This window comes from Hippichthys cyanospilos, chromosome 2, assembly GCF_059441005.1.
Source record: "Hippichthys cyanospilos isolate Australia breed blue-spotted pipefish chromosome 2, RoL_Hcya_1.0, whole genome shotgun sequence".
Lineage (NCBI taxonomy): Eukaryota > Metazoa > Chordata > Actinopteri > Syngnathiformes > Syngnathidae > Hippichthys > Hippichthys cyanospilos.
Genome location: NC_142370.1, coordinates 24,521,019 through 24,545,276, shown reverse-complemented (window position 1 = coordinate 24,545,276; position 24,258 = coordinate 24,521,019). Strand labels below are relative to the sequence as shown.

General features: G+C 39.2%; 2 protein-coding genes across 4 annotated transcripts; one reads left to right on the top strand and one right to left on the bottom strand.

The window, feature by feature from the left end:
- Positions 1–299: 299 nt before the first annotated feature.
- Positions 300–13,713, bottom strand: ptpn1 (protein tyrosine phosphatase non-receptor type 1). The gene is made up of 9 exons (XM_088405990.1): positions 13,179–13,713; positions 12,111–12,201; positions 9,185–9,285; positions 8,701–8,799; positions 8,478–8,615; positions 8,180–8,389; positions 6,855–7,016; positions 4,727–4,887; positions 300–2,837 (listed from the first exon to the last, which is right to left on the bottom strand). Exons 1-9 carry the CDS (start codon positions 13,233–13,235, stop codon positions 2,552–2,554), a joined length of 1,305 nt encoding a protein of 434 aa, XP_088262116.1. The 5' UTR covers positions 13,236–13,713; the 3' UTR covers positions 300–2,551.
- Positions 13,685–23,622, top strand: klhl12 (kelch-like family member 12). 3 transcript variants are annotated; one of them, XM_088405978.1, is made up of 12 exons: positions 13,685–13,960; positions 14,822–15,048; positions 15,809–15,962; positions 16,071–16,288; positions 18,063–18,212; positions 18,311–18,425; positions 18,503–18,609; positions 19,401–19,596; positions 20,068–20,226; positions 20,303–20,401; positions 20,473–20,659; positions 22,840–23,622. In XM_088405978.1, exons 2-12 carry the CDS (start codon positions 14,866–14,868, stop codon positions 22,964–22,966), a joined length of 1,695 nt encoding a protein of 564 aa, XP_088262104.1. In that variant the 5' UTR covers positions 13,685–13,960; positions 14,822–14,865; the 3' UTR covers positions 22,967–23,622. The 3 variants fall into 3 exon arrangements, with proteins under 3 accessions (XP_088262104.1, XP_088262095.1, XP_088262089.1); XM_088405969.1 differs by lacking the exon at positions 13,685–13,960 and adding an exon at positions 14,000–14,166 and having other exon boundaries at positions 16,071–16,213; XM_088405963.1 differs by lacking the exon at positions 13,685–13,960 and adding an exon at positions 14,000–14,166.
- Positions 23,623–24,258: the final 636 nt, after the last annotated feature.

Here is a 24,258-nt window from a genome sequence, read left to right as displayed (position 1 = left end):
GAAACTCTCTGACCACATTACGTTGTATATAAAAAAAAAAACCACACACACATTGACTGAACTCCTTTATTTGGCTGTCAAGGAAAATGTAGGCAACGATCTAAAGCCAATGAATGCGTAGCTCAACAGCGTCACACTGTGACTGAAAACGCACCACGTCAATTTGAGTGTCTCAATTTTGAGAGAAAATTTATTTACGAATAAAAAAGGGCCACAAAATCTAAATCGATTTTTTTCCCCTGCTCCATGTACATTTTTATGTAAAAATGTCAGATGATGTCAATAACGGACACAGATCATGCAGTATATTTCTTTATTTGAAAAGGCAAACAAATGTAAATAAAAAAATACACTTTTAAAGCTTAGGATAGAAAACAGGAGAACTTGAGGTGCTGAGGTTGAATCCCTTAAGCAGTGTGTGTGTGTGTGTGTATATATATATATATATATATATATATATATATATATATGTATATATATATGTGTGTGTGTGTGTGTGTGTGTGTGTGTGTGTGTGTGTGTGTGTGTGTGTGTGTGTGTGTGTGTGTGTGTGTCATTAGGACAATTATACATTCCAAATCAAATGGTGTACAGCTCTCCGACTCATTTTGTTGAATGCTAGCAGCATATCTAATGTTACTTTTGGAACACTTGTTGATACACAAATGCAGCATGCTAAAATAAACAATCATTCAAAAACATTTCCAGCCCAGGGTGATGGCATCCAAGCACTACTACAGTGCATTGTTTTTCCTCCCTGTGCTGGTGTTGGTTGGTTTGGTTCTTAATCCCTGGATTCTTGTTCAAAATGAAAAGGCGAAGGAATAGGATGAGTTTGTATTGCTGGCAAATAATTTGGCTCTGTTTACTTCCTCCTTTCCACCCACGATAACTGCATCTTGACTTGTCTCCAGCCAAGGTTTACAACCGTCCTCCATTTTTTCCTCATCGGTAATATCAACAGGGTGACAGCTGAGCTGGAGTCATTTCCATCTTACTTTGAACAAGTACGCTCTAGGCTGGTCGCCAGCCAATTGCAGCACAAAGTGGCTGTATGTCATAAAATACAAATATTTTTTGCCCTCCAATGGGAGTATTTGCATTGTTAGGAGAATATGAAGAATAAAGAACCACAAGGCATCCCGGTTCACAGTATTACTTTTTTTTTTAAATCCCTGTAAAGTGAAAAGAAATGTCTTCCTAAATGTAATGGTCTTGAACTGTTAAAAAAAAGAAGTATATAAAAGGCTGCTTGCTTGCACCAACATTTTTTTTTTAATGCTGTTGTCTCTGGTCTCAATCACTACGGGCGTGTAACAATATGCTGAAACAACATACCCCACTCAACTGTCAATCTTATATCACTTGTCACAAGAGAAAAATGTGCCTACACATGACTGTTCTTGAGCTGGAAGAACATACCCACATTGAAGCCCTTAATGGCAGTAATAAATACCACCTGCTCATCATAGGGCTTTTTAACACCAGGGGAACGAGGCGCTCTAAAACCGACACCTGTCATCACTGATTTTTGATCGTTTAAAAAAAAAAAAAAAAAATCTGCTCTCCTACTACATCTGCCTTTTTCTACGTGAGGACATGCACTCACAACCACCAAAGCGCTCTAAGGGGGTCACATCAGTGAACTATCCAAAAAGCAAGATGGATTTCCAAAGGTGCAGGCATATTGTAGCTAGCTAGCAAAGTACAAGTTGCTCTTCCCCTCCCATTGTGGTTTTATTAAGACTCTTTTGGACAAGACAGACGTTTACAATAGGAAATGCCAGTCATTTCAACAGCTATAGGATTTATAGAATTACTATGCTGATGACACCTACACCTACTGTAACTCAAAAGATACCAGCCAGTTATGCCATCTACAAGTATCGGTGTATCAAGGCACTGATCAAATCAATTGCTGGGATTTTTTACACACCGTGAGAGTTAACACGATCAAACACTATGGTTATTTCCCAATTATTTTAATCTGCCATCTTTGAGACATTGCCGACTTGTCAATGTTTGTTACGTTGTCAAAGTTCCGTTTTTTGTGGGTATATTTACAGGACCCCGAAGTAATGCCCAGCAATCAAACTCTACTTGTGCGGCATGAGGTTTGAAGAATTTGACAATGTGAAACTTATGATCACTGGAAACAGAACCTGGCTTCTACTCAGTCAAAAAGACCAATAATTTCTACAATATTTGATGTCCACAATTAACAATTTAGCCCAGTTTTACTCCCAAAACACAATTCCACCTTGCATTCCTTACACTGAATTTTGCATCTCAAATATTGCTACTTTTGTTGCTCACAATTGCCATAAGTAGGTGCATGGTCCCATAAAAATAGCCTGTTACACTTATCTTACCTTGTCACACCTTATCTCACCTAAAGCACCTTGTAGGTACGGTACCGCTTTGTGTGTTTAGGTTGACAAATGAATCGGGGACGTGATATCTTGAAAAGGCCCTGAGCTTCCAAAACTAAAACAACATTTGGCCAGACAGTCAGTGAAAGAGAAGGAAGAGGGCATGAGGAGGGCAGGCATCAGTGGTAAAAGACTCGATAGCAGACGTAAGCACTGAGCGCCAGCGCCGTGCAGAGGCACACGTTGGCAAGAAGGGGAGACCAATTCTCAGGCTCTGCAGAGGTTTCTACCAAGTGCTGAACGGCCTCAACTACTTGACGAGGCTCAGTGACGTGATGGAGCTGGGCTTTGCCATCAGGGTCGGCGACAGGATCTTCCACCTGGACATCTTGATGACCATCTCCATCGGGGGGCAGGGAGGGGGCAACTGTGTTCCTTCTTCGCAGCTCTGAGTCTTGAGAGGACCTGCCAGGAGGTAGCAGAGGACTGAATACACCACATTATAGGCGTGGGCCAATACTAATTCTAGGTATCCGAATCGGGCCGATACTGGCCTCATCAAGGTGCTGAGTACTTAGGACGGCTGCCAATACCAGTCACGGATATTGTCATCATACCAAGTCTCATCATAGCTACGGTGGCCTCTTTGTGGGTGTTCTACTATTAGGAAGTGAATGGCATGCATGGCTGATGAGACCGCTTTTCTGACAAGCATCCATGTCACTCTTCTCACTCGATCTTCTTTCTTTTCATCGTTTTTCATTAAAAAGGACTATATTAAATGATATAAATTTCAAAAACTTGCAAATAAACATGTTCTTAAAGGGACAGTGTAAGATTTAGACCATTTCATTAAAAAGGAATAAATTAAATGATTATTAATTTCATAAACTTGCAAATAAACGTGTTATTAACGACCAACAGTATGTTTTAAATATAATCATATATCTAGTTATCATTAAATGATATTACATGGGGGGGGTGGCACTCCACCGGAGGCTGACTTGTCTGTTATAGCTACGGGCAATGGTAAATACAGCACCTCCTGCTGTCCGTAATGAAAAACGGTCTAAATCTTACAAAGTGTGGCTTTAATGCTTTGAGTGAATTATTAAGTGTGTTGCTTCCAAAAAAATGTATTTATTGGATAAGTCGGTTTGAGTGGTATGATGACTTTCTCCATGTTGGTATTTCATGCTTGCAGTATACTGTACTCACAGTACTATACAACTTTGCCTACTTTGACTGATTGATTGATTAATTGACTGAGAAAAATACAATATCGTCATTACTGAGTGCATTAATAACGGTCTATTTTTCCTGCTGAATGAGGTTAACGCAACATTATTTTTTCTTATTTGCTTGTGTTATAAAGTGTGCTAAACTCACTTGTTGCCATTTTTTGTACTTGTGTCAACCACTATTTTGTAATATAAAAGTAGTTTTCCTCTGGATGGTTGCATTCTATTGTATTTTAATTTCATCTTTTGAAATCACCTTTTGAATAGGTAGAAAAATATAGTGTATTTATCACTGTCAGCTGACATGAAATACAGTGATACCGATGGCGTTCACCATAAAAATGCATTAATGACTCAAGAATGCCGCCAACCCCAACACAAACCCAGATTCAAGTAAGTTACCTTCAAAGTGACTCATTCACGCAACTGCAAATAACCATTTGAATTGTGCACTGCTACAAGAGGTTATTACCGGTGAAAGACACCATTAGCATTACTGAAACTTTTTTTGTTTTTGTACAAATCATGAAACTAGTTATGGGCTCTTTTCTAGTTTGATCAGTAAAATAATCTACAAGACTCTTCTGTGCATTCATCCATTTTCAACACCACATATACTGTTCAAGGTCACGGTGGCGTAAATTCCAAATGACTTTGGACAAAAGGAGCGCTGCATCCTAATGTACATTGGGTCAATAAAAAAAAAAAAAATCCTATGCACATACAGTAACGTCCTTATTGAAAAAGGCACATTTGTCATACATCGGGTTAGAAATCTCGCAGCCCTACAAAGCAGCCCAGTAAAATAATGTAAAATGAGTAAAATATGTGGACTTCTGTATTTCTCAAGTTTTGAGCATGGCCGAAAGCATATACCGTTAGTTAAGTTCCTTAAAAAAAAAAAAATCTAAAAACTCCTCTAAAACTTTCCTTTTGAGTCACGTTACAACTTGTGGTCCTACCCACATCCTGTTTACAGAAGCAATAAGACATTTAAAAGCAACTGATACACTATTTCGTTCAGAAATGTTACTGTAGGTAAGTTTCCACCTGGTGCTGGAACAAATGAGCATTCGTATTATTAAACACTTAAATTCAATTTAGACTGATTACCCCAATGCGTGGATTTCAATTGGCCGGACAATCTCGTCATTCTTGGAAAAAAATACTGGCTCAACTTTGCCATTCTGAGGGTCTCTTGGAGGCGGGAGCGGAGGTGGAGGGGTGAATTCAGGGGGATCATCTTCCTCATTCGAGAACTCCCTCCATGATTCCTAGCAGATACAGAATGCAGATGAATATTTACAATGTGTATCCATTTATCCACCAACCAATTCCATTCATTTATGACTGCTTGTCCTCACAAGGGTTGCGGACAAGCTGGGACCTAACAGAGCTGTCTTTGAACAGGAGGCAGGGTATGGTATAAAAGTGTTGGGTCCCCGGGACTCGCAATACTAAAAAAACATGGGTCCCAACAGAAATGTTGGGAGTGCCAAAAATTGCGCGGTAAAAAGGACAAATTAAGTCCACGTTTCAAACTAAATTTACAAGACGTGAGTAAAAACCAACAACAGATATTGACAAATGCCAAAAGTAAATACAGTGAGCCCCAAGTTAACGAACCCCCTGTCTTACGTACTTTTCATCTTACGACGTGGACCGCGGCGTTTTTTTGCGTTCGTCTTACGAACCATCCAACATGCCGGTCAGTGTATCCGCACTATTTTTTTTCGCTTTGCTGCATCAACAAAAACAACTTTTTTCGCATGTCACGGAAATGCCAATATGCCATTGGTCGATTAAGGTCACAGTCACGGTCTCAGTCACGGAGATGCCGATATACTATTGGTCGATTAAGGTCATAGTCATGGAGATGCGGATATGCTATTGGCCGGCGTCACGTCAGTCACAGAAATGCAGATATGCTATTGGCCGAACACCCTCATCTAGTTTGATGGCACGAGTTGGTCGGTGTGTTGTGAAGACTTTGTAAACTTTATCTGTTAGACATGGCTTCTAAAATTGCAAGTGGGGGTAAAGGAAGAAGTAAGAGGATGATGACAATAGAAACCAAGCAGGAGATAATAAAAAACGGACCTCGGTCAACAACAAAATGGAGAGGCTTCTTCTATTACGGATTAAAGAGAAGGAAATCGCCAGTGAAATGTTCTCGTTTGAGAAAAGTTCTCGTTTAAGAAAAAAATAAAAAATAATGCTCCCCTCCTAACTTAATACACACTTACTGTATGTTGCCTAGCTAACTAAGACATCATTTACCTCTCTCATTCCTCGCTGCTTCATCCCTGCCGCGGGCGAATAACTTTCTATAATCCATTACACTTTAGGTCATCAAAATAATAAACTTAACGACTTCTTCTTGTGATTCTCATTTTCTGTCGACACCCGACCCACTCACTGAAGCTACACGAGAATAAATTGCCAATTAGCCATGTGCGCATTTTTTTATGACAAGTGAACACAGTAGCAATGTGAATTTGTTTTTATTGGTGAAATTTTTACCGGAGCAGCATATGCCTCAGCGACCGTAGTAACATGTGCCCCAGTGAATTGTGTCTGGTGATGCGGCTGGTTATAAAGGATGTCAGAAAATGCTTCAAAACAAAATGTAGATTATCAAGTAAGGTATGAGACGGCCAGCAATGGGACAATTTTATTTTACTCCCGGAAGCCTGGTCGTGACAATGATCTAGATGTCGTCTACTTGATCATCATTATGCCGTGAGGCTCAGGAGCAGCATTTATTTAACCAGCTGTGTTTTTTACACATATGGCAGATGAAGTTGTCAAAAAAATGTTTGACGTCCAAGTTTTGTTGAATAAAAGAGTAGATGGATTATGATTCATATTTTGATTTTAAAAAATGATGCGTCCGGGGGACGCATGTTAATTTCAAAGTATGCGTCTCCCTTCAAAAATCATGCATCTTTGACTCAGAGACGCCGACAAACGGCAGCACTGGTACATCCTGAACTGGTTACTAGCTAATTGTAGGGTACATAGAGCCGAACGACAACTTCGGGTGTCCAATATACCTACCATGTGTATATTTGGGATTGTGGGCGACAAGCACGCGACAACATGCAAACCCTACAGAGGAGGAAGTGATCCGGGGACCTAAGAACTATGAGGCAAACGTGCTAACCATTCTTCCATTAGGCCATCTCATTTATCAATTTTTTTTTCTAAATGTTGCTACTAAACAACAGAAAGCACTTGCCTCCAATGACAGATCTCCATTGAGGTATTTAGCGCCTTCAATCACAGCAAGGTAGGAAAAGCGAAGCTGATCCGCAGTCTGAATCAAGCCCATACGATGGCGTCTCATCTCTAGTAAAACGTCACGGATACGCACCGAGGACGGGTCTTTGCGGAAGGACATCTGGGGAAAAAAAAAAAAATGTTGTTAATAAAGACATGATAGAAATAGGGCATTATGATACGAGTTATTATTTTAATTTTAATAGAATACAAAGAACATTAACTCATGATTCCAAAAAGATCAACACTTTGTGAATCATGAGTTAATGTTCTAATTCAATACATTAGGTGGATCCATTTTATGTGCTGGCTTGACCTAAGGTCAGGTCCAGACCCGCCCACCAACCTGTCCGTCCGTCTCTCTGTTTTCTACTGGCTATACGGGTCAGGTCGCGAGGGAAGCAGCTTCAGCAGGAAAGCCCAGACTTCCCTCTTGCCTGCCATTTTGGCCAACTCCTATGGAGGGATTGCCAGGCGTTCCCAGGGCAGCTGAGAGAGATAGTCTCTACAGCCTGTTCTGGGTCATCCCCGGGGCCTCCTCCCAGCGGGACATGCCCAAAATGACAGACCAGGGAGGCGTCCAGGCGGCATTCTAACCAGATGCTCGAGCCACCGCAACAGGCTCTTCTTAAAGCGGAGGACCAATGGCTTGACCGAGCCACTCTTGGATTACCAAGGCTCACCTAATGTCTAAGACACTCTGTGGGGGAAACCCATTTCAACTACTTGTATCCAGGATCTCTTTCTTTTGGTCACAACCTAACGCTCGTAACCATAGGTGAAGGTAGGAAGGTAGATCGACTGGTAGATTCAGAGCTTCTGCTTTGGGCTCAGCTTCTTCTTTACCACGACAGTTCGGTACAGAGTCCGAGGGCGGCACGACTCGGTGGTAGAGTGGTCGTCTCCCAGCTGAGAGGCTGTGGGTTCGATCCCCCTGACCATCAAGACCATATCGAAGTGTCCCTGAGCAAGACACTGAACCCCCAGTTGCTCCTGATACTGCATCATCATCAACTGCATCAGGGAAATGACTAGTTACCTAGGTGAGTACCCAAGGTAGAAAAGCGCTATACAAGTCAAAGTCTCTTTACCATTTATAAAATGTAAGGGCTATAAAATCTATAATAACATGTCTTGGGTGCTTACATTATTAAAAAAAACAGCCAATGTCTTGTCTCTCAAAAACCGTGTAGGTCAAGTCAGTAATATTTGAAGGCACCACTGTATTTCTTTGCAAATCGCCAAAACTATAAAAGTTTTCAAACATATCAGAGAAGTACAAACCAGTAATAGGCAGGTGTCCACAAGGCAAAAGGTTCCAGAGCGTCCAATTCCAGCACTGCAGTGCACCACCACTGGCCCCTGGTCTGAATTCATACAACCTGACTCCCGCACTTTGAACAAGAAATTAAGGAAGGAAGCTGGAGACTCCGGCACACCAAAGTCAGGCCATGTGGTATAGTGAAAATGTAAAATTTCACGAGTCTCAAGTGTCTGCAGAGAGGAAACAGTCATATGAACCAACAGAGTTGACAAAAACAAAAAAATGACAAAAGCCCCATCTTGGCCAAACAGGACTTACAGTTAGATTTTCTAGCTCTAGATGGCGAATTGTGTAGTAGGACTTGATGTCTTCAGAAATAAAGGTGAGCTTGAACCTGGTATCCTCAAAGACTGCCTCCCTCTCTTCTTTGTATGGCCAATATTGTGCGCATTTGACCTAGAGCCAAGTATAGGCCAGATGACTTTTGGGTACAAATCAGCAGTTAGGAAAGAACATGTCTGAAATAAAAGCTGCTGCTTACAGATCCTTTCTCAATGACTCTGTTCAGCATCACCACACCGCAACTCCGTTGCTCCCACACCATCTCCCAGAAGTGACCACATGTGTTGGGCAGTGGTCCCTAAAACAGGGTAACAATGTGAATAGAATTTTCCCAAACGTTTTAAGCCAAGCAACCAGTTGATTAATGCCAACAGTCCCTTGGCAAACCCTGAGAAAAAACATGTTTGATGACAGTGTTGTTTCATCATATCAATACCTTTGTTAAAAATGTATGACACATTGATCAGAATTTGTTTTCGACCACATTGAATACAGATAGAAACTATCAAACAATAATCCTTCGACAACAATTGAACCCATCCATCCATCCATCCATCCATCCATCCACCCACCCACGCAGTCGTCACAAGGGTTGCGGGAAGGTTATTAAAAAAAAAAAAAAAACCTGCAAAAAAAATGAGCAAATGTCTTCAGCAATATGAATGTATCAGAAAGATGCTTACCTGAGTAAGGATGTATTTCCTCTGTGCCTCCTCTACTGTTATTAGGCTGGCGTTAATATAATTGTTGGCACTCCGCTGCAGACATATTCTACTGTGGTCAACTAGAAAGAAAAGATTCAAACTGAGTTAAACTGTTTTAATAAAATCAGAAACAATTTATGATGAATAGAGTGCACTTTGAGTGCTTTATCGACAAATGTTTTATTGGCAAGGCAAAATAATCACTAAATTTAACTTCAATTTAAGAACATTTTCCGACCGAATCAATTAGAAAAAAATAAAATAAATTGCAAGACCCTTTAATCAACCTAGATGAAGCCAATAAATAACAATGTGTATATTTTAGTGCAAAATAAAAATTCAGGTTCAATTTGTTTATTCTAAGAAAATGTTTTCATACGTATAAGGGCTTCTACAATTACAAATAAAAGTCAAAAGGAAATAAAAACCAAACCCTAGATATACATTTTTTAACCAGTAGCACCAATAATATCATTAAGGCTTTAATTCTGAAAACCTTAAGAAAATACAAAGATGCAATGGTTAAAGCATGCTGCCATTCACTGATGAATGGGCAAAAGCAGGGATGCTCAAACTAATGAGACGTGATCTGTGTATTTATTAATTTATTTATTTATTTATATTTAGAGGTGCTAAGAGACATACAGGACAATGTGCTGCCCGCCAAGCCCTTGTATTACAGTCAAAGGCAAACGCTGTGAGGAAGTCAGTCAATCCTTCAAAATAAACTGGACTTATGGTACAAGTAACATATAACATACAGTATCTGAAGTTCCACCCGAAGCATAGTCACGACATTGCTCAACCGGCTTGGTGAATCGTTGGTTCCCAGCGTGAGCAACATAGTGCTGTTCTGAAATCACGTTCACACAATGTTTTGAAATGCAGTTTAAACTGTCAATTGAGTGCGCTAAAAGTGACAACTGACGTTTATTTTTTTTTTTTCCTGGTGGATGTTCTTTTTTTCGGCTGTTTTTTTTTTTTTGTAGTCTAACGTCATGCGGGCGACCAAAATAGCTAGGGTGGTTGACCGCGAGAGATGCATTGAACACCCCTGGGCTAAACTACTGTTGTTATTCTTTTGGGGCCATACATGACAAAGACAAATCTGTATTTGAAGGACAAGGAGATGTAATCATCTAAGCAGTCTACTGTATGTAACCATAGAAGGCTCAAAACAGTCATTATTTTTTGCTGAGCGTTTTGTGAATCATTGTCTTAATTTGAGGAGCAATTTTCATATTTTGTGGAGTATCCTTTTGTAGGTTAATCACAGGGACCTAAAGAAACCTCTTTAATCAAAAATTAATTACATGACATTATTAACAATCATCATTATTATCATTATCACAGTTAGTGATGCTTAATGCATCAATTACCTTCTTTCTAAGTCTGAAATCCCTGAATGCATTTGAACGCATCATATGTACCTCTTCAAGTTAGCAGTGACTTGTGCAGTATCATAGCAACTAGTAACTGCCAAGTGGTTTCTTAGCATCGTTGATCAGCAATTGAGAAATGACTGCAAAATGCAATTACATGATTTAAGTAGTCCTCGTATTTACTCAATCTAAAAAAAAAAATAAGTAGTATAGGAGGGCAATGGCAGGGTTGATGTTGTTAGAGACTTGATGCGGGTCAATAATTCAGAATAAAGGAGTCGTGAGGAAGTATGAAGGTAATGAAAATGTAAACACCATTCCAACACTTCAGAATGAATCTTGGTAAGGCATTGCATTGACATCCATGTAGTATTTGATGTTTTTTATTTTGAAGATTAGATTGATGTTGGGTGTTGGTGCCATGTTATTACATCATGCTATTTATGAATAGAAAATGGGAAATGAATGGTTCTGAAAGAACCGGAATCGTAGCAGCAGTTCTACTCAACCCTATACATACCGCAATTTCCCGACTATAAGCCGCACCGGTATATATGCCGCGGCACCAAAATATGGGCAAAAAAATGATTTTTGTCACAGATAAGCCCCACTGGACTATAAACCGCAGGTGATATGAGATATTTACGCAAAAAGATGGTACATGGAAGTTTTTGGGGTTTTTTTTGTAATTGTCTGCAAACAGCAACATCCTCTCTTTAAAAGTATGTTTAGTCCCAACAAATTTATAGAAAATGGATGATGGATATTTTCAACACTAACAGAATACTGTTAGTTAAATAGCGTTCAAAATTGAAATCTATACTTCAATAGCATCTTTTTTTTTAATATCCTTTTGATTGATAGATTATTTTAGTGAACATAAAAGCACATTGCACATAATTCATATATACTGTACAATCATAAATTCATAACAAAATCATATATACTGTGTACTGTACCTAAAATTTACACGTCACGAATTTACCCAAAATTTTATTCATTCTCTTATTCAATTTAGACATTTTTTTAAATATATATTTAAAACTCTTTAAGCATAGCCATTGATTAACATCTTTTCAGTTCTATTTCATAGTTGTTCCATGAATTGAAACCTGGAACAGATACACACATTTGCTTGCTGGGGGCTAGCAAAAATAAATAAAAACAACAGATAAGCCGCACTGGACTATAAGCCGCAGGGCTCAAACCAAGAGGAAAAAGTCATGGCTTATAATTAGAAAAATATGGTAACTCTGGTCCAAACATTGATCAACCACCTGTTGAGTATTTTGCTGTTGAGCTCCTCATGAGAGAACAAAGTGCTCAGAAAGTGCTGAAATACTTAAAAGTTGGGCACGTGCTTCTGTGAAACTTAGTGTCTTACAATTTTACCTGAAAAACACAACACCCCAATTTCCTCCAAAGTGACAAGTGTAGGTATGTGCCTTGGCTCTGTGAAAAGTTGGGAAACCCATTGACACGAGTTCATATTGACAAGAGTGCACTACTGTGGTGCGACTTACATGGGCTAACATCTCGATAGCGGTTGCGACTCTTATTTTCAGGTAGTTTGGCCACCTTGCACGGCAGTTCACATGACTGCTGACGAATCTCCTAGAAGACAATTGAAACTTGATTTGATACAAGCTATTGTTGAGCACAGAGCATACAGTGGTAAGGATGGGCGGCGGTTGTGTACTAATGGTTATTATTTGGCCCTCAAAAAATGCTATTACACTACCCACAGAAAATGGATTGTGACCTCCACTGTAGCCGTGCCTGGTAAGCAGCCAATTTAATGAGCAGGTGACATGGCACATTGAGTAACGTGTCGGACAGGAGACAGTTTGATTACAGTCGCCCTGTCATTTTTTTCTTTGTGTTGTGGTATTCTCAAGGAGTCTTGTATTTCTGTTCTCTCACCAGAGGGAGTAATGTACTCACCAACATTTTTTTAAGACTGAAAGCTACTCGTAGAGCGCAGATTAAAACGAATTCAATATACACTTCTGAAACTGCTTCAAATTGAACTATGTCTCTTGCATGTTATGCGACTGCAAATAATGATCCCTTAATGAATAGATTACATTGACAATTATTTTGTCGATGAATTGATTACAATACAGTTCGGATTCCGTCCGTAACATGTCAATAAATTAGCAAAAATGTTGACGATCGTTTTCAAGATAAAAAGCAAGTGTCTTATTTTACTCAAAACAAATAACTACTTATGAAAATAGACGCGTGTATAACGGCAAGTTAAATTTTAGATGACCCATTATGCCATCATTTAGGAACGTTTTTGCTTTTGTATTAATACGGTTTCATCACGATTGCAAGATGCAATGGCATGAATGAAGTGGTATTAATATTTACTCGATCTGATAAATAGATGTGGGCAACGACTCAAACGAGGAGAAAATAGGTTGGGTATTCCGTATTAAAATATATCGGAGTCAGTGACTTTCAGAACGCCATGAGAATTGAGTTTAGAAAGCACAAGTAGAATAGACCAAACACAGGAGGATTGAAAATGCCCTTTTATAACCACTAAAAGGGATATTTTGAGCCAAAAAAAAACCTTTGCCTACCTGGTAAATGGCGCTCCAAATCCTGTTGCCATCGATTTCCCGAAACTCGGCTTCCATTGCTGTCAGTTCAGCTGTCGCTTGTTCTTCCCCGGTCGTGATCAACCCCACCTCGCTCTGATCGAGGTGGTTTTTGGCTTCTAAAAGTGCCCACAAATTGCGGACAAAGAACGCTGCCGCTGTCGATTTGTTCTCAAGAGCGCAACATAGAATACTTCGATTACAAATCGGCCTGCTTCTGTTAGCGGAAACGAGCTGTAGGCTGGCGCCTCTTACACGGTGTAGCTACTAGCTTGCCGCCGTCCTAGTCGACAAACAACCAAGAGGAATAAATTGAAACGCAAAACGTTGCCGCCGCCCGCCGGATAAGAAAGGCTCTTAACTTGACTCCATTGAAAAATAACTTGAAACGGAAACAACAGTCAGTCACTTTATCAATTCCGCGGCAGCTGTAGCAACACTTGCGGGAGCGCGCACGTAAGGCATCTTGTTGCTAGTGCCTGGTGAGCGCGCACGCACTGCACTCACGTCGTGGTGTGTTTACATCTCTGCAACTACGGGACCCTGTAGCTAGACTCTTCTATAGAATTAGAGGGGTTTTTCTTCTTCCTTCTCATATCTCTACATTATTGATGCGCGAGGATGTGCATTTCAAAATATCCCAACATGGACTGATTGTAATTAAGACATTTTCCCCAAGCTGTTTTAGACCAACAACTGGAACAAGAGACTCTGATGCTAAAGCTAGCTAGCAAAGCAACTTAGCAGCTTTAACACAGCGACAGGTACTATGCATATTTCTGACCAGTTCGTTTGCGTGTGTCGCTTCATGTCTTGTGTTCTTCCGGTCATCAGCTGACTTTCTATGGCTGTATTTCTTTAGCTGTTGCGTAGCGTCGGCGTTAGCCTTCAGCTGTCGTCGGCTGCTAGCTGATGTGTAGCTATAGTTATTGCCTCCCAGTGGTGGAAAAAGTATTCAAATCTTTTAACGGTAAGTTGCATGATCCATGTTATAATGCCAAGACACACGTTTTTTTTTTGGAACTGCATAGTTTATCAACATCATGCATATGGGTCAGCAGCAAATCACAATGGAGTTAAACATAACAGTTTTTTTTTCAGACGGTATCAACAATTTAACATCGTTTTACAGCAGCTTGTAAAACGTGAACTATTATTTAAATAAATGAATTGTCTAAGAAAATAATGATATGATCATTTTTTGGTAGTCTTGTTTTCCCCTAAATGTCCCAATAGTCCAGTAAGTCCTACTACCCAACCGTGTCACAATGGTGAGAAGTAAACATCCACACCATAACACCATATGCAAATGTCGCCAAGGTTGATACACATGTCAATTATATGCTTTTACATCAAATGTAAAAGTTTTTATTCTGCCTGTCACTATACTGTGCAGACATTGAGCGAAGAACAATGATACATTCAATGTCATGAATTATTTTCCGACCAGTTTAGTGAAGTTGGGTAATTTCCTGGTAAAATTCCTTGTGATCGCCACCAATTCCACCCCACTGGTTGTGAATCACTGCTAAAGAGCAAGTGTTGTATAATGTTTGCGTGTGTGTGTGTGTTTTTTTTTTTTTTTTTTCAAGACTGCCCTCAATTTTGTTCTTTCTCTCCTTTAGATTCCTTGAGCAGTTTGAGAGCTCTGAGTGGCTCTCAATACAGCATGGCCCCCAAGGACATCATGACCAATTCCCATGCCAAATCCATTCTTAATGCCATGAACTCTCTTCGCAAGAGTAGCACACTTTGTGATATAACACTAAGGGTGGAAAATACTGATTTTCCAGCTCATCGGATTGTCTTGGCGGCCTGCAGTGACTATTTCTGTGCCATGTTCACCAGTGAGGTAACTCCAAAGGGATTCATCAGGAGTCCCGTTTCTTTTCTTGTTAAGTGACTTCACTAAGATGTGATTGGGCTGTTAACTCAAGGTTGATCTTAGAAATGATTGTCCAAAATAATAGCCTTGATAATCTTTTTAAAAAAAATACCATACACTTATGCTGTAGCATTCACAATGCCACAGACACTGAACAAGATTTTGTTCATATATGTGAATGTTGGAGAAATGTGTTTTGTGTTTTAGCGTAAATCACAATGAGCAGAACATTTTGTGTTCAGATGAAATAGCCTAATATGATTATGTTGAACAAGTGAAATAGTTGGCAACAATCCCGTTTTCAAAGACGATAATGTTGTAATTGAAGTCACTTTAGGATAAATATTAGAAAGTGTCTCATTTAGATGTTTTTTTTCATTAATAAAACAATCCAGAATTAAATAATACTTAGGGCATTGTCATATTGTAGAAATGTTCATCCAATTATTTGGTAAACAATAAAAATGTTATTTAAATCAGACTTTTTCAAATTTGGAAACTTTTGCATGTATACCAGCTTTGCAGAACACTATGTTTTCTCAGTCAGTTTCATGATTTGGGTGATGTTTCTGTTATGGAATGACTTTCATTTTACAGCTGTGTATTTTCAAGAGTCAATTACTTAGTTTCCTTACTTCTTAATGTGTTTGAGATCATTGTATTTGAAGGTACAGTATATCCAAACTTTAGCCTTGTACTGTACTTTTTGACCTACAATGTTTGTTAGCTTGCAGAAAAGGGAAAATCCTTTGTGGACATCCAAGGGCTGACTGCATCAACTATGGAGATCTTGTTGGATTTTGTCTATACAGAGACAGTGCTAGTTACAGTGGAGAATGTGCAAGAGCTGCTTCCTGCAGCATGTTTGCTGCAACTTAAAGGTTAGAATTTCTGTCAGCAATCTGCTTTAAATTGTTTGCCCATAAACTTTCAAATGATGCATTGAAGATTGGTGCTTTTCCACTTACAGTATTTTTATTTTCCCTCAGGGGTGAAAAGAGCATGTTGTGATTTTTTGGAGAGCCAACTTGATCCGTCAAATTGTTTGGGGATCCGTGACTTTGCCGAAACACACAACTGCCTCGATCTGATGCAAGCTGCCGAGCTCTTCTCCCAGAAGCATTTCTCTGAGGTGGTTCAGCATGAAGAGTTCATGTTGCTGAGCCAGACAGAAGTAGAAAAGCTTATAAAATGTGATGAAATCCAAGTAAGAAAACAGACTAACTGGAAGAGAACGGTGTTGCTAAGCATCGTGAGGAATGCATGTTTCATAGTCACCGTTTCCAGAATACACTAAAAGTCTGCATGTGAATCTTCATATTGTTCCAGTGGAAAACATAGCAGGATTAGCCGTTTTCTTCTGTGAGCAGCATTCGCTCCCATTTTGGTCAACCAAATATTTTAAAGATACCAAATATTCCTATGTAACTAATTGACAAGCAAAGGAGCTAACAAACCCACGAAGAAATCTTTTTTTTTTTTTTTTAAAAACCTTAAGTGTTTTACATGTTCAAAAATACTGTATATTCACTTTAAAAAGTACACACCACTGGCTGTTCAAATACAAGGTCTTTGTGATACAAAAAGATAAAGAATTGAAAAACTTTCCACTATTAATGTAACCTAACACCTGTTCAATTAAAATGTTTTTTTTTCTCCCCAAGATTAATAGAAAAATAAATCACAACACATTTCCCTGCATGTGTCTGGGAGATTTTGCCATGTGGACCATGGCGAAAACTAGAGTTAAAACAATTTGACAAAAAACACACTGCTTATTAAAAAAGGACACCATACTGCAGTGAAGCAGTCGTGTCTTGGGGTTGTTGTTGTTTTTTCTTCTTTTTTTTGCTGGGGACCTAGTGGATGGAATTATAAACAGTTCCAAATACCAGCATAAACTCTTTAAACGTGGGTTATTTTTACAAATTAGTGACCATTCAAAGTGTTGAAGATAGCTTGCTCTCTTTAATTATGCTTCCCCTGTTTCAGATCAGTCAAGATTACCAAAATTATTTACTTTTCTAATATTTTTCACTAATTAGAGAATTTATTACAGAATTATATCTGATTTGTTCGAGGTCAAAAGTTTACACGCACAAAATTATTATGATTTTTTAAAAAGACCTGTGAGTTAATTGACAGCACATGTAGGGGTGTATTTAAGGCCACACCCAAACACTCTTTCTCACTTTGAAACCATGGGAAAATCAAAAGAAATTAGAGGAAGAATTCTGGAGCTCCACAAGTCTGGCTCATCCTTGGGTGCCATTTCCAGATGCTTGAAGGTGCCACATTCATCGGCTCAAACAATTATACGCAAGATTAGACATTATGGGAATGTCCAACCATCACATCGGTCAGGATGAAGATTGGCTCTGTGTACCAGAGATGAACGTGTTTTGGTTCGAAATGTGCGAATGAATGTCTGGACAAAAGCAAAACACCTTGTAAAGATGCTGGATGAGGCTAGTAAGAAAGTGTCATTATCCACAGTGAAACGAGCCGGCATGGGCTGAAAGGCCACTCGCCAAGAATGAAGTCATTACTCTAAAGAAACTTAAAATAGCTAGATTACAGTTTACAAAAAGACATCAAGACAAAGATCTTAACTTCTGGATACATGTCCTTTGGTCTGACGAATCTCGAGTGAAGCTGTTTGGCCAGAATGACCAATGGTGAAAAAAGGGGGAATCTTAAAGACCTGAGAATACAATAACTGTGAAGCATGGAGGTGGCAGCATCATGTTGTGGGGCTGTTTTGCTGCAGCAGAAACCGGAGCCTTTCACAAAATAGACAGTAGTATGAAGAAAGAACATTACATGGAAATATTAAGGCAACAACTGAATACATCAGCCAGGAAGCTAATACTTATCATTTTATCACCACATCCTAATTCTCAACCAAGTTTGAATTTAACGAACTTTTGTGTACATTTGAATTCTTTTTGGTTGTTGTTCTGAATGTGCTTTGTTTGCAGGTAGACTCAGAGGAGCCAGTATTTGAAGCAGTGCTAAACTGGGTCAAGCATAACCGAAAAGAGAGAGAGCCTTATTTACCAGACATGCTAGAGTTTGTCCGAATGCCATTGCTGACCCCCCGCTACATCACAGACGTCATTGATGCCGAGGTAAGGCATGACGCTGGTTCTTTTCTTTTTGTGAGATTAACTGATGACGTCTTTGTTATAGTGGCTGTCATAATTCTATACATTCTGGAACATTTTAGCCCCTGATACGCTGCAGTCTGCCCTGTCGAGATCTTGTTGACGAAGCCAAAAAATTTCACCTGAGACCAGAGTTGAGGAGTGAGATGCAAGGTCCACGCACACAGGCTAGATTAGGTAGGGTCTTATTTTTACTCACTCTTCAGAAACCTTTTCTGGCATTTCCATTTTTAAGGCAATTTTTTCTTTTCTAGGTGCCAAAGAAGTTCTTTTGGTGATCGGCGGCTTTGGCAGCCAGCAATCACCAATTGACATAGTGGAGAAATATGACCCAAAAACTCAGGAGTGGACGTTTCTCCCAGTGAGTATTGAACTGAAGCAGCAATCATTTAAAATTGCTAATCAAACTTCTTAAAATCCTGGTAGTTATTTATGAAAACGTATAATGTTTTTAAACACGAACAAAAGATAGTCTAGGAGTAGGCAATTGTCACTTTTCTTCTCTCTCAGTTTCAAAACATTTTAGACCTGAAGTTGGCAAAGCTTGAAGACTGCTAGGGTCATATTTTAAGATTAACATTCGCTTTCAGTGTTTCCGACTTTTGTATTTATCTGTAGCAGGCTGCCACTAAATAATTTAGGTCACAACTAATAGTTTTTTGGGCTTGCTGTCCGACATCACTCTGAGAATGTGTCGTTCATATTGCATGCAAGTACTGTACAGTATTCTTCTGTTACATGTAGATTGATGTGTGAAATAATTTCAGTTGTGTGTGTGCAGGTTCCATTGTGCATATTTGTGTAAAAAAAAAAAACATTTCTGTAAATCCTATGTACTTCACTTCTCAAATATCACTGTTTTCATCTGCTATATGAAATATTTTACTGAAATAATGATGCGAACCTTCAATGATTTATAAAGAAAACTTTTGAAAATGATCAGGGGTGCCCAAACCTTTCTCATCACTGTAGAGGATAGATATGCCTTTGCTATATCAGAGCGTATCGCGATACGCTTTGAAGCCACAATACCCAGCGCTATTGCTGTGGTTGTACTTGTGTAGAACTGCACTGTATTAACCAGACAGCTGGATCTAATAGCACCAAACCCGTGTACTGAACATTTGACTCTTCAGCAAACGTGTTTCACAGAACATTGCACGGAAACGGCGTTACGTTGCCACGGTGTCTCTCCATGATCGGGTCTATGTGATTGGAGGTTTTGACGGACGATCGAGACTCAGCTCTGTGGAGTGTCTCGACTACACGGCAGATGAGGATGGCGTTTGGTACACTGTCGCCACAATGAATGTACGCCGTGGCTTGGCTGGAGCCACGACACTTGGAGGTGAAGTGCTTGTGTGTTTTCTTCCCTCTGACATTATTTTTTTTTAATTTTGAATAATTAGTCTCTGGAAATGGCAATGTCTTTTACACCATGTAGTTTGGCTACAACACTTGGTGGTGAAGTGTTTGTGTTTGGTGACAGGTGAAAATCAGGGATCGAGAGACAATAAAAAAAAGTTTTATGAATTCACACTGCCCCACATGTTTTAAAGTTATTTTAAAAAAAAACCCAACACATTTCTACATAAATGTTACAGTAAACAGTAAACATACCCTAGCTTTACTTAAATGAAATGTACTGTACAGATTAAAATAAAAGCTAAAGCCACTCTAACATTATGCAGTTAGAACTTTAAATTTTGTTTTTTTGCATACTGTAAGAGGGAATGTGTGGGTCACACTCTTGGAGTCACTGCTGTAATTAGAATTTTCTTTCTCTAATAAGACTTTTTCTGTACTATGGTTGGCTCAGACATGATTTATGTTGCCGGCGGCTTTGACGGCAGCCGACGCCACACCAGCATGGAGCGATATGACCCAAACATTGACCAGTGGAGCATGCTGGGAGATATGCAGACAGCTCGAGAAGGTGCTGGTCTGGTGGTAGCTAGTGGACTGATATACTGCCTTGGTATGGAAACACTTTAAGTTCAGTCACATACACAGCAAGCGTTTTCACTCAACATTTTGCCTTCTAATTTCTTAAGGAGGCTATGATGGACTTAATATACTGAATTCAGTGGAGCGATATGACCCCCACACAGGCCACTGGACGAGCGTCACCCCGATGGCCACAAAGCGCTCAGGTCAGTTTTCCAGGAACTACACTATTGTGTCAAGCTGGTTTAAGTCGACAGTCAAGAATTTGTTTTTTCAGGGGCAGGTGTGGCTTTACTCAATGACCATATCTATGTGGTCGGAGGCTTTGATGGGGTTTCCCACCTAGATTCTGTAGAGGTCTACAACATTAGAACCGACTTTTGGACCACTGTGGCTAGCATGACCACACCTCGATGCTACGTAGGTGCAACAGTCCTCAGAGGGCGACTGTATGCCATCGCTGGGTAAGCAATGCCCTGCTTTTCCGCAGTAACCTTTTCTATTATAGAACAGGAACCCTGAATTATGATTACAGTTTTCCCTTTCCAGTTCTCGATTCGTCATTTCCAAACGTTTTGATTGAGTGATTGATTTTTATACAAACACAATTTCATATGGACATAGAGACAAATTCCCCCGAAAAGATCGATACACATCATATAGGTCAATACAATTTCTAGGTTAAAAAAGAATAGGAAAATTCACCTGAACTGCGGTCAAGCCGTCCCGCTCTCGATAAAATAAAGTCAAGCTTGTCACACTTCACTTTTTTTTACACTAGGCATTACGGTAAAGGGCCATCGACGAGAGGCGTTTGTCATCTTCAAAATGAAAGATGTCGGCTTTGCCTCCATGGCTGTGAAAACATCAAGTTGAAAATGACAATGACTGAGTTGTCTGTTAAAACACACGAAATCAATTCATAAAAGAAACGTGAACAATAATTTCAATCTTTAGACGAAAAAAAGTTTCAATTTGCAATATATTATTTAAAAAAAAAAACAATTAGACATTTCTTTTTTCTTTTCTACACTCATCCTGGAAGACATTCCACAGACCCAGATGTCACCCAAAAGACATCCCATCCAAAGTGATGTTAAATATATAATTTTCAAGCTACAATTAACGATCATGAGGACATTTTAAAAAAATCATCCAAAAAAATGCTTTAGCTATCAAAATACTGTACCACACTAGTTCTGGAGGTCATTACACCTCCCTAGTGCTCCTCAAAACTGTCTCATTAGAATCTGATGTTGCATTGCAAAGTCAGTGACTCCTGAAAATGCCATGTTTCACTGTCATTATATCACATATTTAAAAGATCATAAAAATATATTCTTTACCTATCTATCGTAATACCAGACTAGTCAACTAGGGTTAGGACACTATGTCACTCCAGGGGTCTCACGTCTACTTGTTTTGGTTTTTTTTTCTTAAGAATATATTGCGTATTGAAAAAGTTATTTGTTGCAGCCTTCTCAAAAAATATTTATCATTTTGAAAGTTTATATTAGCATTTTTTTTTTTTTTTTTAATTTTGCAAACATTTCATCATATCTCGTTCTCATGGACCCAATCTCATGAGATATCTGGTCCCATGGTATTTGTATCTCGTCCCATGCCTAAGGTCTAGTCATCGCTATTCATATATGAGTTGGCTGATGTTTGGACTGTGCTTGAAGCTTTTTTTTTTTTGTTTACTGTCAAGAAGTCACAGCTCTTTGTACTCATCTGAGCATTGGTGGCGCATGCATGAGGGGAAAAATGTTTCATATTAAAGTCATTTTAAGAGTGCAATACACTTTCACATAATGGCTATTTGAACACAGAAATCTTGCCACACTTGACATGAGAAAATAAATGGCAAAAGGTTGAGGGATGTTTCATTAAAAAGGGTCAAATTTATTCATTTTCAAAAAATACTTCTGAAAATTTGTGGTCCTTCTCAAGAACCTTGATAATCTTAAACATAATCTGGATGTCAAACACTTGGCATAAAGCGTCGCTGAAAAAAAATACTTCGCTCACCAAGTACTACTATCAAAAATACTGTAATGTAGTTGGCGGTCTGGTTATTAGATTGGAGTTACATAAAAAATGGGACGGCGGATTCCTTCCCACAAACACAGTTAGATAGCTAGGTTAATCTGAAAAAGGTAGTTAAATCACGGTTTGAATAAATTGATTGAGTTTCTCAGGAAAAACCATCAATTAAAACTAAAATAAAACTAAGTTAAATAAACATTAAAGATCAAATGCAAATGTAATGAATTTTAAAGAATGAACAAAATTTTACTTGGACATTGATTCTTTCACAAATTACTAGTGATATGCTACCACACATTGATAATCATGGATTGCGAGCATTTTTTTCAGATTATTCATTTTTACAGATTATTCAAGCAGAAATGGGCGAGGGGTTTTTATTGAGGATGTATCTGTACATTTTGCGGCTTTTTCAAACCAAGAACAATCGTTGTCATGTAGCATGTCACGTCTGTATTTATGATAACACAATTCAGTTTGAGGCAACAGGAAAACTCATGTGTCAGTTTCATTGAGCTTTTAAGTGTCACGTCATCTCCCTTCTCTTATTGTCTTTGTCCAAACAGTGTTTGAAACCTCTGTTTTGTTTTTGTAGATATGATGGCAACTCTCTTCTCAGCAGTATTGAATGTTATGATCCAGTGATCGATTCCTGGGAGGTGGTTACCTCAATGGTGACACAGCGGTGCGACGCAGGAGTCTGTGTTCTACGAGAAAAGTGACCTTTGCTTGAGAACGATGTTAAATAAAAGTGGGGCGGCGCCATGAAGAAAAAGCAGGCAGCTAAACTTGGATTCAATGCCACTAAAACAGACATTTGTTCATTTGTTTGGCTGCCCGATCAAGGGACTTTCCCAAAACAAAGCTCCCATTCGCTGGACATTAAACCCTTCACCACTTCACAAGTAAAGCGTGGCCACGATCAATTTATGGAGATCCCACTACCACCTGCATGGCTCTCTTTAGTGGTGCTTGTGACTGCTGTTAATCTGTGATATATTTTTGTCCTCAAAGTGCAATATATTTGTACACATCGCCAGAAAGAGATACTGCTAAAACGCCTTATGACTCTAGCTTGCGTCGCATGCTGAACATTCATGTTGCCTTTCAGTTTAATGGGCCATTTGCTTGTTTAGCATTTGCCAGGTTACGAGCAGCTGTCTTCATCATTCTCTGGATTTTTTTTCATATCCCTTTAATAAAATCGATTCATACGTATAGGATCGAGTTAGAAAAAATCTAAATCTGTTCCAGCTCAGTTGGTTTCTTCTCTGTTTGATTAATGAAATCCATTGAAGGTACATGTCATGTTTCACTCAAATATTTCAGTTTGAATATGCTTACTTCAACACTGTTGCTCAAGAAAATAAAAACTCAAAAGAAGTGTAACATTCTTAATTAGGAGGTGCAGTGGTATTTGCAATTGTGTGCAATTTGCACAGTGCCATATTTTATTTGAAGGGTCCGCAAATTATTCATTATCAACCACCTTGAAACTTGATTCTTTTTTTTAGTGAATCAGTGTTACTATGCGAGTCAAACAAGACTCTTAGGAAGCAGGTGATGGTGGAAAGCAGGGGTCTTCAAGAATGGTCCTTGAGACCCCCTATCCAGCCTATTTTGAACGTAACCCTCCTCCAACAAACAGGATTAGAATGATCAGAAAGGGGCTCTCGAAGACCGATTTGAAAGGCTTTTCCTGTAAAGCCTTGCTCCCTCCCTACCGCCATCCATCCATCGTGAGCCTCCTCAGCAGCAGCAGAAGAGACGAGACATGCAAAGGAAGCCAGGCTTCAACCTAGAGCCTTTTTGACCGACTAATAACTTGACTGTTGCTACAGACACGGGGTGGGGAAAATCGTCTGGAACCATAATGACTTTTGCTACCAAAAAAAAAAAACCTTCTCAAACACTGCAAATTTACACAACCACTGGTTTTAGTACACGCGTCTAATAACAAATGTGAAAAGTGAAAAGACTTTACTTTGCATTGTTGTTCAATTGAATTGTGACA

Excerpts from the sequence above, each read along its gene's own strand:
- ptpn1 (XM_088405990.1), bottom strand. The coding sequence starts at position 13,235 with ATGGAAGCCGAGTTTCGGGAAATCGATGGCAACAGGATTTGGAGCGCC. Across the intron at positions 8,616-8,700 it reads GAGTCATTGAGAAAGGATCT|GTCAAATGCGCACAATATTG; the intron begins GTAAGCAGCAGC and ends ACTTGGCTCTAG. Across the intron at positions 4,888-6,854 it reads ATGGAGATCTGTCATTGGAG|GAATCATGGAGGGAGTTCTC; the intron begins GCAAGTGCTTTC and ends TGTATCTGCTAG.
- klhl12 (XM_088405963.1), top strand. The coding sequence starts at position 14,109 with ATGTGTAGCTATAGTTATTGCCTCCCAGTGGTGGAAAAAGTATTCAAA. Across the intron at positions 15,963-16,070 it reads ATGTTTGCTGCAACTTAAAG|GGGTGAAAAGAGCATGTTGT; the intron begins GTTAGAATTTCT and ends ATTTTCCCTCAG. Across the intron at positions 20,660-22,839 it reads CGACTGTATGCCATCGCTGG|ATATGATGGCAACTCTCTTC; the intron begins GTAAGCAATGCC and ends TTGTTTTTGTAG.